Source organism: Apostichopus japonicus, chromosome 9 (genome assembly GCF_037975245.1).
Source record: "Apostichopus japonicus isolate 1M-3 chromosome 9, ASM3797524v1, whole genome shotgun sequence".
Classification (NCBI taxonomy): domain Eukaryota; kingdom Metazoa; phylum Echinodermata; class Holothuroidea; order Aspidochirotida; family Stichopodidae; genus Apostichopus; species Apostichopus japonicus.
Genome location: NC_092569.1, coordinates 1,399,841 through 1,419,392, shown reverse-complemented (window position 1 = coordinate 1,419,392; position 19,552 = coordinate 1,399,841). Strand labels below are relative to the sequence as shown.

Sequence of the window (19,552 nt, the reverse complement as noted above, 5' to 3'; positions counted from 1 at the left end):
TGTGTTTATGTTGTTGTTTTTTGACACTGTATGTTGACAATGTCACTACCAGGAACGTTGTAATCTTGTAAATGACAGGACTTGCCGAACGTTACAGTAAGCATTATATGGGAGGGTTATTCCGGTGCATGAAGAAAGTTTCTTGATACTTAGGTAAAAAAAAAACACATCCTCGAAGCACTTTATGAAATTTGGTGATATTTTGCAATTGCAGATCTGTCTTCACGGAAATTCCGCTGAAAATGTACTGATTTAATCTTAATAATAGGTATCTCAATTACTGACAGGGGAAAAGAATATTACAGTATACAAGAAAAGTTGTATTTGGGAGAAATTGTGAATACCGAGAAAATTGACAGCTGGGCAAACATTCAAACTATATCACATTTAAAGGATAAATCAACGAGAAATTTATTATCGGAAAGCTTTTGAAGAACATATTGCATGATGACGTCATAGACCGCATACTGCGTATCACTCCCAAGTTTTTTAAAAGCCAGTACAAACAGCTCACTCCCAGTCAATATTGATTTCTCGTGTTAGGGAAAAAGAAATTGAGATATGGTTTTCAATTTTGAAGAGTTATTATCTTTCAGATAAATATGGCATTGTCAGCTATGAGAATATCTCTTTATATTCGTGGAAACGAGGGTTATTCATAATCGGGGATTATCTCATATCAAGATTTCTTAAAATTTCGATTATTTTAGCATAAACTTTGGCTTCAGTCAGACTTTCTACCTTTTTGAAATTTCAGCCTTTTCGTTAAAATTGATTCCCTCGGGTCGAAATTCTACATCGTTATGCCGAAATTTTTGGGTATTTGTGTTTTTTAACACTTATTTTAAGTTAAGGAGGCCGCTTGTTTGCTACCCTGTGTATACGATACACCAACGGCTCCTTTACAGGCAGTAGCGTTCTTGTACTAAGATATACAGTACAACCATCCAATACTTTACAGTAATAGATTTTACAAGCCAAAGTGTGTCATATACACACATACAAACGCCATAAAAATTTCCATAAATTCCTCAACCATTCCGTCATGAATCATATTGTTGCTTTTGTCATTGCTTAAAATGAAAATCCGAGCTATAATCAAGTTCCCCCAAACGTCCAGTATGAGATTGTATTCAAACTTTGCAAGAGGGATTGATGGAGTCCAAAGGGGCAGGGGGGCTGATGCAACTAATAAGAATTCTCTGCTATATAGCTAGGCAAACTCCAATCTGGACTGGCCTTATTTGAGAAAGTTCAGAGACAAATAAGAAGAGAACAAGCAAATGTAAGTACTTTTACACATTTTGTATTTGAAAAAGTATGAAATGCTTTCCAACGATTTCAGTCACATAAAAGCTGTCATCCACATTAACTCTATACATGTAGTGTAACTTAAATTGTACCTTTTAAGAATACCATTAATCTATCTCTTCTCTAAACCACACAACTTCTTCTCTTCTTCTCCTTAAGGTAATTTTCTTTGTATTTGTCGTCACTCGTCAGTATAAAAAAAAATATATAGATATCAAAAAGTACATAAATACTAAGATTGGAATTTTTCTCTGTTCCACACCACTTCTCTGTTGATATATTCTCAGGGTGATTGCAATATTTCATTGGCATACAAAGTTTTGAGCCAATCCCACCCCCCTCCATTGTATTGTTTTCCAAACACCATCCCAACCCCCCCCCCCCCATCCTTGTGACTCAAAGCCTCACAAGTTTCAATGAATGCTTTTACAGGAGACATGATAATAATACAGAAATTATTTATTCAATTTTCACAGAATGAAGCTTTCTAACTAAAAATACTGTTTAATTATTTTTTAAAGATAATATTTGGTAAAATTTCCTTACCCTTACCCCCCCCCCCCCTCCCCCGAAAAAAAGTTGGACTTTATCCATTTAAATATAACTTCTCCTATGACTTTTTCCCTTTACATTGTATCTAAAGACATTAATAACTATGTTATAGCTCCCCTTCAACCCACAAAATAATTTATTTAAATTACATGTACCTTCTATTAAAGCATTGAAAAGTTATTGCACTTAAAAAAATGTTGCAGTGTTGGGGGGGGGGGAGGGGGCTTTGCCCTCACAAATACGGAGATTGATTTATAAATGCTGGAATATAATTTTTGTGAACCTTTAAAAAGTTAAGTAACTTAGAAACCCTTTAGGCATTAACTAAAAGACCATTTTTGTTTGTATAAGTTGACCACCACCCTTCACATGACTTTTAACACTTTCAGCATGTTTTAGGGATTGAAATCCCATTGTTTGGACCCCTTGTCCCTCCCCTTCCCCCCTCCAAATCATGTTATATGATTCATCATGGTATATAATTATTTATGTAATTTAAAACCTTATCACATGGAGTACATTTGTTCTTGCTAATAAACTAACCACTGTACAATTTACTGTTACGTCAACACTAAATGGCAGACTTCATCCAAGTTTATAAGCTTTGTCAGCATTTATCATGTAAATGCTCTCTACCAATGACACACACAAGTTACAACATAAACCATACCTTAGCTTTAACTGAATTCAACTTCCTTTCATTTCCCTTTTTAATGAAAATGGTGAAAATGCATGTAATATCCACATTACACAATGAGAGACTGTGAAAAAAATTAATACTGATAACTGTGATAAAAAATGTGGCACTGTGGAAGTACTTAAGAATGTGTCTAGTTTGATTAAAAAAAAACACACACACACAAACATGTAGTATGCAAGAAAACAGAGTAGAAAAACCTAACATAAATTGAATGGTTGTTGCCTACAGTATAATCAATGCAACATTGCATGTTAAAAGGCAAGTTTGATAGTAGCAGTTGTAGTTACAGGCACTAATAACAATTGCTGCAAAGTTGACATCCATATGAGAACTAGACTACTGAAGTACAAGTCTACAAAAATCTACCTTCTAAAGATAATGAGTCACTAACATGCTGAATAGCTTATATAGTACAGAGATGTTATATATAGTACAATACTACATTAATGCTCAGAGTTTATACAGCGTTCGCTTGGCTAAAATCACATTCAACTGATTTCATGTAGTGTGTGACACATAAACTTGAGAAGCCGTTTACCAACCTTATCCTAGTTAAAACTCAAATTCGCTAGGCTTTTAGATAGTTTGAAAACATTGTTTGTCAAAGCTAGGCCAAGCAAGTCTCATGAAACAATTGCATATTATATAACAAATAAATAAACACAAATGATACACATGTGTGTTTAAAGTGTGCATGAATAACACACACCGCAGCAATGAGATGAAGAGCTACATATCAGGTTGAAGAACTCTAAGCATTTTATGGCGGCGCCGATATCACTACCATTGGTTTCCCTGTGTATTACAAACTCAACATGTCAATTTGTTAACTGTGTAGGGAAAACATGACATATTATACATAACAGGGGTCATTTACCATGACTATATCATGCATGGCCAGAATGTTGCAATCAAATGTGTAGTGTGCTTGCCAGTTCTTACTCTACCTATCAACCTCCACATACAATACACTGCTATTTGATTTCTCTATTAAATGAGCTCCTTTACATAGATCAGTAGCTAACAGTGCAGCAGCCTTCACCTCTCTTCTCAGAGAAGCTCTGAGTTTCACTCCTCCCAATCACCAGCAGCAAGCAGCAGCTCCTTCCTGGTTGGGTTGTTATACCTCATATCTTTGTTGTCATCTGTTGTTGATGATGTTTCCTGTAAATTCACTTACTAGGTGACGGGGCCAACATGACAGGAATCATGCTCTGGTTCTCTGCAGCTTTTGCCATAGAGGACAACCTGGAGACCTCGAGCTGCCAGTTGGGAACCTTCTTCACCGACAGGTGACGCCTGGCGTGCTTCGTCAGGTGATCACTGCGCATGAACCTACGCTCGCACATTGGGCACACAAATTTCTTCTCCCCTGTATGAGTCCTCTTGTGCCTGGACAGCTCATCGGACCTCGCAAACCGTTTGTCACAGCCTTGCCAGACGCACTGAAAAGGTTTCTCACCTGAAAAATTTAATATTGAGGAGAATTAGAAAACTAAATTATTTTGATGCTAAGCTTTCTACCATTCCGAACTCATCTACAAACTGCAGATCATGTTAAGTGAAACAATCATTCACCCTTAAAGTATCAATCGGTCTAGCACCTCACCACCCCTTCGCTCTTGCTCTTTCCCATCCCCATCCCCACCACCCCCCCCCTTCCAAATGTTACTCTCATGGGGCATTTGCATGGGAGAGCAAGGAACATTCTGGAGTCAGCAACATGGAAGTGATCAAATTGTGACAAGAAATACATTCATTACCAACCAAGCAATGTTTATCAATCTTTCATAAATCAATTCTCATGGAAATTCATAATTCAACTTACTTTAACATTCAAATTCCTTTGCAAACATTTTTCATCCATTTTCAAAATCAATCTTTGACAAGCATTTTGCATACCGAACATTATTGTACATGAGTGGAATAAATAAGATTGACCTTTGAACAATCAAGGACCTTCAGTGGTCTGTGACCTTTGACATTCAAAGTAAACTCACCTGTATGGGTTCTGATGTGGGCCTTGAGATGTGAACTTTTGAAGTAGGTCTTGTTGCATCCTTCGTAATGGCAGACGTGATTTCTCCTTCGGGAGAACTCCATCTGAGCTACTGCTTGCTGCCTGTTCAAGATGGCTGCCGCAGGGGTGTTCGGTGCAGGGGCAGGAGCGAGTGGGATCAACTTTTGTCCTGTCGAGCTCTCAGTCTTGCTCGTCGGAACTGACCCGACCAGAATTAAATTTGTGTGAAGTGGCATTGCCATGAGGACAGTCTTAAGAGAGCCGTCTTCCGTCGGGTGGGACTGGCCCAGCTGAACGTTATGGCTGACGAAAGACATAGGTTGTGACGTTTTAACAGCATTTGCTTGCGAGACTTGCACAAACGTCTGAGTTCTGTATGGCATATTTGTACTTGTGCATTGTCCCTGTGTCTGAGCACCACTACTTAACAGCACTGCCTGAACTCCGTGTTGTTGCACAATTGGTGGTGGTGGTGGTGTTGCTGTCGGGGCACTCGCCTCCATTGGGATTTGTTCCAGCTGGTGATGTTGCTGTTGTTGTGCATGTGAGGTTTCAAGGCTACCAGTTTGTTCTCTTGTTGCAGGTTTATCATATGAAGTTCTGACTATCACCTGTGCTTTATTTTGATCTGAGGAGGCAGTCGGTGATACCCTACTGCTCATAATGCTTGGCGTAGCGCAGACGACGCTACAAGCTGCCTGCCTCTGGGTCATCAGTAGGGAGTTAGTGTGAACCAGGACAGAGGTGGTGTGACTGGAAGGCTGAGAAGCTTGACACATGGAGACTTGAGGAATGACATCAGACATTGCAACCTTACTGTGTGGTGGAGTCATGGGAGGCGTCATGATGTCCTGTGGAGTTCAAGAAGAGGAACAAAATACAACTTGAACTATCTGAATAGCTGATCATGTAAGACCCCAAAAATCCTGACATCAAGATGTATAAATCTCACCATGATGTCACACTTTACCTAAAGCAAACAACAAGTGCCCTCAATCAACCAATGTGCATGTTGTGGCATTGACACAATTTTCTCTAAAAACTTATACGAGGTAATTAAGGTGAAAAAATGTTTTTTTTTCCCAATAGATTTGTTTTGAGCAAACTGACAGCAGAAAGAATCTATTTTCAATAAAGCCTCTTTTCATGTCCAATTTAAACACTAATGGCAAATGTCGCACAGAACAAAATTTAACCCTAGAAGACACACCTAGTAAAATCCAAAGTTAACTTTTCAAATGATTTAAACAATTGAAACAAATGTCAAGAAAGGCAAGTTTCATATCATTTAGGTTGTGGCTCAGCTTTGCAAGGAAGCTAAAAGTTTTAAGTACTTTGATCAAATTGAAATATTGATGACAAAAACAACAAATATAACCACGTAAATTTGTCGACCACTTGAGGACCACTAGTTCCATGATACAATGCTCAAGACAGTACTCACCACTGAATGCTGTTCAGGATAAATTTGTTTCAAGGTTGGCTTGACGACCAACCCGGACATTGATTCGACCAATGGGGGGACACGAAGGGCCTGCACCACCGGTATCCGGCGTCTTTCATCTTCTGAATTCTCCATGCTGCTACATGAGTCCTCAGAGACTGGGGGTGACATTCTCCTCATGGAGAGCAACGTCTGAATAGCATCAAAATCAGATCTGGCAACATTCATTGTTTCTTTTGTGGGCTTGAAATGAGTAGAATCCTTCAAGAAGAAAGGGGAAAAAAAGGAAAAAAGAAATTTATGCATATGCTAAACCATCATCAAATTATTTATTAATGGCATTGACATTTTATTTGCAGAGAATCAAAACTCTTGGGACTATCAAACTGAAAAGTGTACATCTTTTTACCCAGCCCTTCAAGTTCCCCCCGGCCCGCCCAGCTCTTAACTTTTCTCCCTTTCCCTAAGACGGGGCATTAATTTAACTTATGGGACATTTTAGTAAGTGATGCCAAAATTTGATTATGCAAAAAAATTCTTGCTGACAAATAATCACATTTCCCTTGTTCACCAAAACAGATTTAGAAAACATACTTGTCCTCTTGTGTAATAATTATGCAGTTAACTACAAAGGTTGCATACAGTCTTAGAAAATAGCAAGTTGCACATGACAACAGAAGATAAATCTACGCCAAGAAAGTATATCAACAAAAGATAAATAAACCTCTTTTCTTACGCATGCTTATCAGAATTTGAACGTGATATAAACCTATAATGTCAGTAAAACTAAAATAAGTTCCCGCCCTCAAAGTTAAAGGAAGGTCAGCTTGTGCAAACGTGATGGTTATCATGAATGGAACAAATGGTATGTTGTTTCGTAACAGTAGCAACAATGCACACAGGACACTCCCCCAGCATGCCCTATGGAGGGTGCAGCATGCCTCCTTTCGTAATCGATCACATCCTAGCCGATTGTTTTCTTCTTGGTGTGTGTTTACTATCGACGCAGTTTATCAGGTCATTAACTTTGAACGAATTTGTTACTACAAGGTCTCTTTCATGACAAACTCCGATCGTGATACAATACAAAAAAAAATGTGCATGACCTTTGTAGTTTTCGCGCAGTGGTTGGATTTGATGATAAACTCCACCCCTCAATAGAGCTAACGACTGTTATGGTAATCATCAAAACAAAAGAAAGCAACGGTCAAACCCCTGCGAATTGTTATGTTAATTAGACATGCACAGCACGTGTGTTCACTAGTGTGACTGCTAGTCATACTCATAGTATATCGCTATCAGTACCAAAATCACGATGTTTGTAGTCATGACGAATTACGATGATTTGGAAGGACATTGAACCGTATACATGTTACGAAGAACACACAATCTCATCAAAGTTGGTTCTACTGTTTCTCTCTGAACCAATAAAAAGTTTAAAAGTCAAATTAGAACTAGAAGGGTTACACTTTTATTTACTAATTTAGGCATATCTAGCCTGTAGTGTAGTACTCCTAGGCTATATGAAATGTGTAATCATTCAAAAATCGTTTTCTTTCCCTTGATAGTAAGTATAACATAAACGAGGAACAACTGACTTGTGATTTCAACCCAACTTTTCTATTAACAGCTACTCAGTAATCCGTAGCAAGACATTGCAAAATGAAACAAACAAATAAAAATCCTGATTACTTACAACTTAGGCCTTCAATTTATAAATAATACTTCTATAACTAGCTTAAATCATTGTCTGTTTCGATAACAAAGTGATTTTAGCATAGCCTATTACCGGAAAATGTTGACAGCAATTTGAAATCAGTAAATGGAAGCCATACTGATGAATGGCAGGAGGATCAATTCGAAGATAAAATGAATTATGTTTGCAAACACGATTGGGCCTAGGCTAGGACTTTGGCCTACTGTCGGGGTCACACTCACAGTTCCACAATATTTCGGGTTGTAAGAAAAACCTTGACCCTATGCCTAACACCAGGCTCAACTTGCTGAAACAGCAAGTCAGAACAAATTCAGCCCGATGTTAGCTTTGGTCCCGGCTTGGCTAGGTAAAGTTTATTTTGACCCTTAAAAACGGCTAGACTTTGACTAAAGTAAGCTATGATAAAACATAAGTAAACTATTGGTAGGGCCTACTGATTAAGTTAAGTTAAGATTAGGTTAAGTCTAGGCTAGCCTAGGCCTAAGTTAGAACTAGGGCCTAGGCCCTGGGCCATGGAGAGTATACTAGAACTGGAAGCAGAAGTTACGCGGTGCCTCTGCCTAGTATCAGCAGTATCACGTATAAGTTTAGGTGTCATGGAAATTGTATTTGAATTAGGGAAACCATTCGGTTGTTGCCTGCTAAGTAAGCGTAAGTGTTACTGTTTGGATTCCTTGGCCTCGAGGAGTCAGGGCTGTGCTGAACTATACACGAACAAAAATTAAGCCCGTCAAAATAGTCATCAGAACTTTGCCCAGCTATGGCCTAGGCCTAGCTGTGGCACAATATCTTATAAGGTTCATTTATGCCTAAGTTCTTGCTTGTGACGGAACGCAAAAAAAAAAATCGGTTACGATAGACTTTCGTGAAATGTAATTTAAATAAATATTAAATTTAAAACAACATAACAATGGCAATAGTCTCTTAATTCTTAATCGTAACGAGCAAAAGCAAAACAAAACTCCAACTTACCAACTGCGACGGAGGACTTGATGGCGGAGACGGAGGAAAACATTCCATATTAGAATTGCCTATATACGAACAAGGAATATGTTAACTAAATCCCAATAGATTCCTCATGTAAAATAGTTCGATGTAATAACGTCGTTCCTTTTGTGTTACCAATCTCGATATATCGTCATGTACAGTTTTAGTACTAGGGCCTACTACCAGTAAACAGTATACTGTACGTGCATCGATATTTCCTATCTCGGATAGTCTCTTTCACAATCATATGTTTTGATCATGCTTAGGGCGTTTCAGGTGATTCAAGACCAAAACAACGCGCGCTCCGCGTGAGAAAGGTCAGTTGGGGGTGTTGTCAGAGGTTCGACTAATCAGAGCATTGACGAATAATTTTCAACCAATCAGAGAAGACTGACAACGGACTGATCACGCAGCAGCGGCCTGTTCCATGAATGAACGTTTGCGAAACAAGCATGCATACAGCAGCTGATTTACGGAAACCGAGGAATCCCCTAAGCCGGGGTTACAATATAAATTATTCGGGTGTTTTAAAGCTTTCGAACGAATACTTCCTTGCAAATAAAATGTGGTGCGGAGTGAAAACATTGAAAAGTTCTAAACAATTCCTTGTAGTTGACTGAAAACTGGGTTCAATATGTGGGAGACGAGGGGGAGGGGAGGGGAGGGAGGGGAGGGGGAAGGGGGATTCGGACGACAGAATGGATCATCTGTGCATTCCCTACCGCAAATTCCAGAATTTGAAAATTGTCAATATTGTTTTCCGTTAAGTTTTTCAGAATCAAGACTCTTTTTAAACACACCTTTGCAAATCTTAAGTGCATATACTTAACGCGCCGTCGATCCTTTTATTTTACCGATATTTGCATCGCCATTTCGGTAGCGAAGGCCTATACGATTGGTGTCTATCAATTCTTGCCTCCCTGGTCCCCTCTTTCGAGGAATACTGCAGGATCTCCGGCGACAATGCATATATATCATACCGTGAAGATTGGATCACCGGCCAAGCAGCGAAATTGGGTCTTTTAAAAGTGGCGTTTCTGCTGTTTGTATACTGAGCCTATACAGAGATCACAGGTGGATACATTTCGGCCGATCAAATGTTAAATTTTCTGCAGCCTATAGGCTTTCTTAACCATATAATTTAACGCGGTACCGCACACTCCGAAATTTCTCCTAGATGTATTCATTGTTCATATTGGCTATAAATTTATGTCAACATGGGCGATGATAAAAGTGATATACTACTGAGGGCATTTCCTCACAAGGTACGGGTTCTTTAATCTTATCGATAAGGCCACGCAAGGCAGAATATCCAAAATGCCGGCAATTGAACTTAAACTGTCTTCATATCAGTACAAGTGTTGCGGGCCACCGATTAATATCACCATGACCCTCAGATAGGACTAAATCGTGGCCACCTCCTGAACTTATAGATAAAGTCACCATTCCTTGTAGATTGATCAGTGACGTGGACAAATTGGGGGGGGAGGATCGAGTCACGGAACTTCTTTATACCCCCCCCCCCTCCAACTCCAGTCGGGGTACAAAACGCTCAGTAGCGGATTTTATTTTGCATCGATCGAGAAAGAGTTGCACCATTCCTCCCGCCTAGCCTAGGACGACAATTACATGCAATTGCGATTTGTCCAATCCACCAAGCCCCCCCCCCCCCACAACAGACTAAACCTTCCAATTCTTCTTGTTCATTTCACTTGGGCCTATAGAATAGCTACGTAAAAGCCAGATCAGTCCCATCCGCCCATACTACGCCCACGTTTCATGGGCACTCGTTAAAATACATCGGTTCTTGTCTGTATCTGAAAAACCCAAGTGAAATCCTTCGTCATTTGGCTAAAACATTATCTATAGAACCGTATAGCCAGGAACCTTAAGTTGGAGAGGCACCAACAATTATGGAGGGTGATGTTGTTTTATATACTCACGATGGAGGCAGAGATGAGGGTGTCAATTGTCCTGCGAAAGAGGGTAGGGGAGTGTCTCGGCCCAAGTGCTCCAGTCCGGCTAGTCCTGATTATCTACACACTATAGCCATTAGCCAACGTTATTACTTTGAAGTATGAGCTTAGAGCAGTGCCTGAAATTTACTCATTATTCAGACCTTGAGAGGTGATCAAGTTTTATGTTGGTATTTGATAATCATTCTTGAAATAGAAGGCTAATCCTTCGAACAAAACGCACAGGATTAGCTACTGTTGCTGTCTAGCCTGACACCAGAATATAGAGTGCAAGTTTTCAGAAACTCGTTTGTATACAGAGCATCTATTTTTATTCAACATGACACTTTAAATGACTTGATTTGATGTAATTTGTATAGTTTCCACAATTTTTTTATTCTCTAATTGGGTTACTGTTTTCATAATTTTTATACATTTTATGAAGGCACATAACATTTTATTTATTTATTTAATTTATTTTAATTATTATACTCACCATTTTCCTATTTATGAACTGTATTTTATGCAATTTATACTGGAATAAACGAAACGAAACGAAACCATGCACCAAAATGAAAACAATACGGAAGCCTTGAAAAGCTATGATTCAGTGACGTGCTTGTATGGGCCGAAGTCACAAATCATCAGTGCAGTATATTGCACGAGTTCTGTCCGCTTGTCAGCTGTATGGCTCGATAGCACATCGAAGGGGAAATTAATAGTTTCGACTTCATAAATTTGTACCTTCTTAACATAGTCATAATATATGATATGGAATTTTTACTCACTGAACTATAGTTACTTATATATATTTATATTAAAGGAATTTCTCATAATTGCTGTGGTGAGATACGGAATGTTTCCTTTTACGCGGATAGTGGACAAAATTAGATAGGGATACGTGCAGTCATATTGACTAAGTAAATCCCCACACGTAGCCAACACCACCGCCACCTCATTCCTTCGGGATAACGTACCTCTCTGAGGGTGAACCATGCATGGCATGGGTCATGCACTCTAAATCCCATGGTTCACAACATTGTGACCTATCAATCTATGGTGAATACTACAGAAATTACTTTCTTGAGAACTTTTCATTGCATTTTGTTTATTTGGGTGACAAGTGTCTGAAAAAATACTAATAAGATATTAATTTTGTGCCATATTTTACGTTTATTTCTTTACTTACTGTCTTTCTAAGTGATGGCTCGTGTCCATTTCCGTAAGGTGCTTATCTCTTTGCAGTTATTGCTACACACTGGTCGGAAGTAAACCCGCATATGATATGAATAACATCCCCCGTGAAACGTGGGTTGTGTCTGTTGTTGCAATCCCATTGTATGATAGTGAGGGGCACGTCTGTGGCCTTGTCAAGGAAGTGCAAGTTGACATTCATCCTAAGCGTGACATGGTCTCAAAGTCATGGCGAGTATCATATCAGAGGGTTTTTATCATGGCTACGTGAGGTTCATCAACTTGGCCGTTATTCGGATAATCGTGAAAACAAGTGGTTTCGTTGTGTTTGGTACCGAGAAATAACACATTTACTCACCTAAATGAATCATTTCGGAGGAAATTAATTTGATGTGAATAATTTCGTTTAAAGACTCACGTAGATACATTTCTAGTCAATTGGTTTAACAGGTATGATTATGAAATGATGTAAGGGGAATTATTTAAGTTTCAACTGTACTAGAAGTTATGAACTCGATTATCGAGTATATGCTTAAAGAGGAGGATGGGGTGGCATGAGGGGTAGGGGAGAGAGGGATTGGTATTAACTTTGGTAGCGTCTTGCACAAGTTTGCTATTGCATCATACACCTTAGGTCCAGCTTTACAAAACTCCTAGCTGCATGGTGTAAAGAGAGTGGATAGGAGGAAGGATCAAGGGGGCGGGTAAGAGGTGTGTGCGGGCAGCTGGGAGGTGTGTTGGGAGTGGAGGAGTTGTGGTGAGGAAAGGCCTATGCTTTCCGATAATGTTTCATATCCGACTTGATATGGGGCGAGAGAGGTAGCAGTATTTAGGACAACAATAAGTGGTGTTAAAATTGCCACTTGTGGTCTCACTATGCCAGACCAAACGGTGAGTTATTGGGGTCATTCCCTCCCCTCGGGCCCTCCCCTCAACTAGTTTCAGTGGCCCTGTATTGTAGGCTACCGTGAGAGGCGAAAAGGGAGAGTTATTACATGCCATACCTGACACTCGCTTCGCAGCCAATACATAATTTGTACAGTACTTGGCTCCAGCCAAACTTAGAACATACTGCACTCAGTACAAAGTGTAACCAGCCAGCTATTATTTTGATGCATTGCAGGAATATCCCGACCAGACTTGGCAAGAAAACCCTGCCAGAAGTGCACCAGGTGTAAGAGAGTTATAGAACCAAAGCCAACCAGCACCTACAATAGTCATGTGAGACGCTTATATGAGTTATGATAAAAGATAGGTTACGAACTTTAAATGATTCTATTTTTTCTCCCTACCAACAATTTGAACGTACCCGAAACGTCTAATAGCCTGCATGGCACCGCACGTAAAGGCTCCAGAGACCATATTGCTCCCATGATGCAGCAAATTTAATTGATTGTATAGCTTGAAAAACAGCCGACGCATAGGAAACATTCGTATTAATCTCGTACTAATGTTCTAACATATTTATATATGGACATATTTATGTGGCTCATGTATAGTTTACTGCACAACCGCGGGTGTGTTAGAAGAGATCACGCAAACTCCCACCCGTCCCCTCCCATCGCGCACCCCACCCCTCCAAATTGTCGCAATCTTTATACTATATTTCGGCTATAGGTTGCAATCTGTACTCTATATTTTTGGCTATAGGTTGCATTCTTTATACTATACATTTTGGGTATAGATTGCAATCTTTTGCTATATTTTGGCTATGGGTTGCAATCTTTATATACTTTATTTTGGCTATAGGTTGCAATCTTTACTCTATATTTTGGCTATAGGTTGCAATCTTTATACTTCATTTTTGGCCATATGTTGCAATCTTGATACTAGATTTTGGCTATAGGTTGCAATCTGTATTCTGTATTTTGGCTATAGGTTGCTGTAATCAGAATATCTGTATAAAATATCTTCACTTATGATATGCCATAGATATGTATTTATATTTGCAGTAAACCAACAGGATTCAATGCCTATAGTTATTTTATTTATTGTCATTATCATTTATATGTCAGTTTTCAGTCAGCAGAGACCCATAAAACAGATAAACGTGTAATTTATAAGACTGCTTATCTTTTATTATGATATATTACATGGGTTTTTATGTCTATAACTTTCAGTGCATGTATTGAACAAGACATCCTGATGTTTGTAAACAGGGCGGATGTGAACAGGGTGGTATAGATGTAAATAGGGGCGAACCCAGAAGTTAAAAAAAGGAAGAGGGTGGGGCTCTGTGGTCGTTGAGACCGACTACCATGTAGGGGGCCCTGGGGGTGTTCTCATAGAAACACATCAAAGTGTAGATGTGAAATATACAATTAGCAGGGTTCTACTGATTACTTTACTAATGAGTATAATGGTGGAAAAGGTGGGGTGGGGGGGGGGGGGGTGAATCAGTGGCGTAGCTACGGGGGGCCTGGGGGGCCGAGGCCCCCCATGAAATCGGCTGGCCCCCCCACTGGCCCCCCACTGGGAATGGGGTAAAAAAAAAAACACTCATCAGTGCGATTCGCTTATATTTTTTGTTCAATAATTTGGGAAATAGAGTTACACAATTTTCTCGTCTGCATCTGGCAGAATAAGAATAATACAATATCTGTAGTAATCATGAGAATGGTCACACAGCATGGCATGGCAATGGTCGATGCGACGATTGCGACCATACACCACGAACCTTGTTGTGCTGCGTGATAGCGATATCTGCTGAAAATATGTTCAGTGCTTCCACCTAGCGCAACAATCTATCAAAAGATTGGCTCCGTTTGTTCTGAGCCGAGGTATCAGGTATTCATGGGTGGCGATCATTGGGGGGGGGGCGGGGGGGGGACATGTCCCCCAATATTTCAGGTGGGGGATATAGTATCTAATATCCCCCCCAATATTTGGTGGCATAGTTTTTTTTAAGCATATGTTTTGTATTTTTTTTATGATATCGCTAGTAATTTCAAAATAGAAAATGCTTAGATACAACTAACAAGGCCTAGGAAGTGCAATTTCCAGCGATCTGGGAGGCATTTTCGGCCAAAATTTTCTTTTGCGCTTCGCGCCAACTTATGGTGGCGCTACGCTTAGAAAGTCTGGGTACAAGCTTAGCCCCTCCCTTGGCAAATTCCTCGCAAAGCGCCTGTCTAACCGTGTCACAATTTGTATCTATATATGACCGAAAGTGGTTTTTACTTTTTTTTTCTCGAAATGAATAGCTAGACGGAGCGCATCCGTAATGAAATTTGGTTTGCATCTTGTGTATGAGTGTAAGTACGTACAATCATACATAGGATCCACATCGATATGGGTTCACTGGGTTTCCATTTGGCCTGTTTCCTACAAGATTTCTAACCGCAGGTGCGTAGCCAAGAGGGGGGGGGTGAAGGGGTGGAGACCGCCCTCCCCCTCGAGCATATTGCATATTTTTTTTGGTATTTTCTATGATATCGAAGTTTTATAGTAGCCGTTATAAGAGGTTTTAATATTTGTACACCAATAATTTAACTGTGTCTGAAATTTCGAAAATTCCTTGACCAACATTCTTCATCATAGTATACTTCCCTCTATACTCGTACAATTTTGACCGGTCTGTTAGTGGTTGAGGGGGGTTTTCTATATTGGTTTTCCATAGATGAAATTTAGTGCAACATTATGGGTATGTTTTGAAGTGAATTTATTATTCAAATTCTGAACAAATAATGGGCTTAAAACCTTGAAAAGTGGGGCTGACGGGTATTGTGGGGCGTTACGTAGAATTACCTACAAATGCAATGAGGTCGAACATGATGTGTGACTGGTGACAATCTTGACAAAAGGTTATGAATGAAAAAAAAAAACTAATAGGAAAAACTTGGTTCTCAGGCAAAAGTGTACATCTGGTTGGTCATTTTCAAGCCCGAGAAGTGCCATTTCCGGTCATCTGGGGGGCTATCAAAACCAGAAATTTTGTTGTACGCTGCGCGCCAACCAATGGTGGCGCTCCGCTTTGACAGTAATTCGCCTGCATCCAAGCAGATGTCCCCCCCCCCCTTAATATTTGAAACAGATCGCCGCCCATGCAGGTATTCATATATTGCCTCGAGTCAAATGAATATATGTCATTGAATATTCCACAAAACAACTTTTTTATGGCCACGAAACTGTCGAAACAGGATTTTCCACTACTGGTAGAGATATAAAATATTGGGAATTCTGAAATTCCTGCAAATGATGCCAACTTCCCTCAAGTTAAAAGTCTGGTTGAGTTGGCAAGGCCAGTCAGCATGAAAGAGAAAAAACTTTTTTTGCATTTCTGTCACCAAAGTTGCACATCTTTTTTGGTTGCTATTTTGCCTCACAGGTGCCATCTCCTGCGATCTGGGGGTGCTGAAAATCTCAAATTTTCTCTGTACGCTCCGCGCCAACCATGGTGGCGCTCCGCTTAGATAGTAACCTCCGGCCCCCCCACTAGAAAGAACAGCCCCCCATGGCCCCCCACTCAAAAAATCCTAGCTACGCCACTGGGGTGAATGCATCCTAACGTCCCCTCCCTGGATCCCCGCCTGTTATACATAATATAGGAACTACTAATGTTACACTATTGTCGCATAATTTGGGTGAGGGGTGGAAGAGAGGGAACGGTAGGCAACCACAACCTATACCTATTCCATGCATGGATATAGTGTACAGATTGAACTATAGTTAAGATAGCCATTTCTAATAAATTGACCCGATATAGAGTACCGTACTTCATATCTATCCGGAGACCAACTATATTCAAGCCAGATGAGCTTGCCCCCTCCCCCACCTCTCCACCCCTCTAATCCCCTCCCCGATCCCGTCAAAGAATATCGTGCGCTATAAATAATTGCGATCATTGATCAGTTTGGTTTAGAAAAGTAGCCGACTGTTTATAATGTTACCACACATGGAACGGGGTATATAAAATACGGTATGTAAAGCAACTATTAGAGAAGGTAAGGGTGTGGTGGGGGAGTGGAGTGGAGGTGGGTGGATATGCATTACTTCTGTGTCTCTGCCAATGTCACGCGACATGCATATTTTCCCGCGTGTATTAAGAGTGCTGCATTTTGTATATATGCATGCATGTATACTGTCACACTCACGAGCTATACACACGTGATGAATTCTGTCTGTCTGTTGTGATGTGAAACGTATGACACCTGTTATTATATTCGCATACATATCATTATATATATATATATTGGCATAATATCTTGAACTATTTTGTAAAACAAATAAATAAGTTGTTAAAGTTAATATGTGCATTACAAGAATCAACACTCGTTGCATAAGTGGAGACAAAGTTCAGGTCATAAACAGACCAATATTATAGAAACTGCGTGCTTATGATACCCATTATGCGTGTATGTATATACTTCCATCACGTGACTGAATTACACAAGAGTATGGCCTCTCTGATTTATATAACGATATAAATGCGACCAATAAGCCGTCATCTTGTTATTATGTCTAATTATTACACGACAGCACTTCATGGCAGCATGGAGGGTGAGTAATTTCGGCCGGGGTTATAATAAGTCCATCGGGGTTCGTCTGCTGAAGAGAGAACTGCTCTGGGATGTTCTTTCACGCCACGGAAGCTGTTATATACTCACCTTATGCATACTCTCTCGCGTCATCATCAGTGTATGGCTTTGAAAGTATCAAAACATGTTATCTTTCAAATATGTTTATTATGATTTTTTCGTCATTGTTATGGGCGTACTGCGCTTGGCCATCTTGCAATTCGAAGTAAAGCAATGTACCAAACACGCATTTGTATGTATGTATGTATGTATGTATGTATGTATGTATGTATGTATGTATGTATGTATGTATGTATGTATGTATGTATATGTGATCTTCCCGCAAGCAGGAACTCGCGATTTTTAGGGCATGCAGACAGGTATGAAAGTGAGGTCGTTTCAGTTTCGTATAACCAGGTTACCGAGGAATTAAGTTCCTTCCCCCTCCCCCCTCTCCCATCCCCTCTTTCCCATTTCCCTTTACCTCAACCCACTCTTACCAATGTCATTCGCCCCAAGGCTTAGTAAATGATAGGACTCCATTTTCGGGTAAGGGGACTTCTTAGCTACCAAGCGACCCCTCACCACCCCATCTGTGCCTATCCTCAAACATCCTGGCTATTTTAATACCATAATGTATCTTGCTCCTGTGAATAGTATTACGAACTTATTGTTGTCGTTCAATGACACATTATAACAATAGCGCCGAATCCTTTCGATGAGTTCAAAGCAATTGGGGACGCTAGTTAAAAATTCGTTTTAGTTGGCGTATAACCAGCGAATATGTGTAGGTAGGTGATCTTGGAGTGCATGGAGTGTTCATCAAGCAAACATATTGTGGAAAGTGCTAATAGAGCCACGCATGAGGTTCGTGAATTTGTGCACAAATAGTTCCCACTCTCGACATGTTTGTGTGCGTTTAATCGAATACTCTTCAATAAATATTAATGTATATAGGTCTATTACTGGCATACCAAACCTTACTCGTTGTATGGTTCGAATGATTATGCTCAAATATTATTTAACTGCTTAATAAGTCCTGTTATTAAACAAAGGTAGAACTTATGAGGGTGAATTTTATAACGCACATCAAGAAAACAATATCTACTTTAAACTGATCAACAGTGTGTACCATTGAGATTTGTTTTTTGTTTTTTGCAGCTTATAAGGAACTACGGAAAGCATCGAAGCATCAATAAATATTTGAGTGTGCTTGTGCACTTTTATGGTGGAGGGAGTTGGAAAGAGAAGACAAGTGATGGGTGATGCCCTAATCGTCTCGCATGCTATTGTGTCCATTACCAGAGAAGTGTACCATACTTCGTGGTGCTCGTATCGGTGTAGAGTATTGCTCTACACCGATACGAGCAGATCTCTTCAAATACCCTTGTCCATTTGTAGAGATGTGTACGTCAAAGTAAAATAGCGACCTCTATTTCGGAATGGCGTCATTACTAGCAGTTTGTAGCTATTTCTCATAGAGTCAGTACCAATTGTCGATCTTTGAAGCAAGACTTTTGTGACGTATTATTGCACACGTGACACACTCTGGGCGCAAAATAATTTCATCTATGTATCTTTATCTGAACATCAAGCGTTACGTCACAAGATCTAAACTCTACTTCGGGCCATTTGATAAAGTACAGTACAGTAATTATATCCATGCCTGGAGTGCACAATCAGGAAACTACGGGCACGAGAAAGACAGACACAGATGCTTTGTGAGCTTTGAGCTTCGATAGACACACATCAATTAACACTAAGCTATCTTCAACACCGTACCACATCGTTGAAGTCTATTGGCCTACTATTTATACACATATTTTACAAAGATACACTAATAGCCGAATGCTACACTCGCATCTGACATAATACTGTGGCCAAAAGTAAATGATGCATGGTGTGCGCAACCAATATTGCACTGATATATACAAGAGAGCTCTCTCTCTATATATAAATACCTTTATCTGGCCACGTATTTACGGCGACATTGAATTATTTATACATGTAAGTTATTGACACGTACAGGCATTATAGGACGGGGGGGGGGGGGGGCTAATACAACATATGCTGGTTTGATCGGCGGGCAATGATAGCGGCCGGGGAAATGAAATGGTATGGAGAATAATTTATTCTCGTTGTTAGATACTTCTGGC

At 39.9% G+C, this 19,552-nt stretch overlaps 1 protein-coding gene and 1 long non-coding RNA gene across 2 annotated transcripts; one reads left to right on the top strand and one right to left on the bottom strand.

The window, feature by feature from the left end:
• Nucleotides 1-1,080: 1,080 nt before the first annotated feature.
• LOC139973335 (uncharacterized) lies at nucleotides 1,081-19,302 on the top strand. The gene is made up of 3 exons (XR_011795186.1): nucleotides 1,081-1,285; nucleotides 13,004-13,101; nucleotides 18,558-19,302. It is a non-coding gene; the product is annotated as an uncharacterized lncRNA (long non-coding RNA).
• On the bottom strand, nucleotides 1,287-8,996 carry LOC139973334 (uncharacterized). The gene is made up of 4 exons (XM_071979947.1): nucleotides 8,717-8,996; nucleotides 6,028-6,288; nucleotides 4,564-5,434; nucleotides 1,287-4,025 (listed from the first exon to the last, which is right to left on the bottom strand). The coding sequence occupies exons 1-4, from the start codon at nucleotides 8,762-8,764 to the stop codon at nucleotides 3,736-3,738; spliced, it is 1,470 nt and encodes a 489-aa protein (XP_071836048.1). The 5' UTR covers nucleotides 8,765-8,996; the 3' UTR covers nucleotides 1,287-3,735.
• Nucleotides 19,303-19,552: the final 250 nt, after the last annotated feature.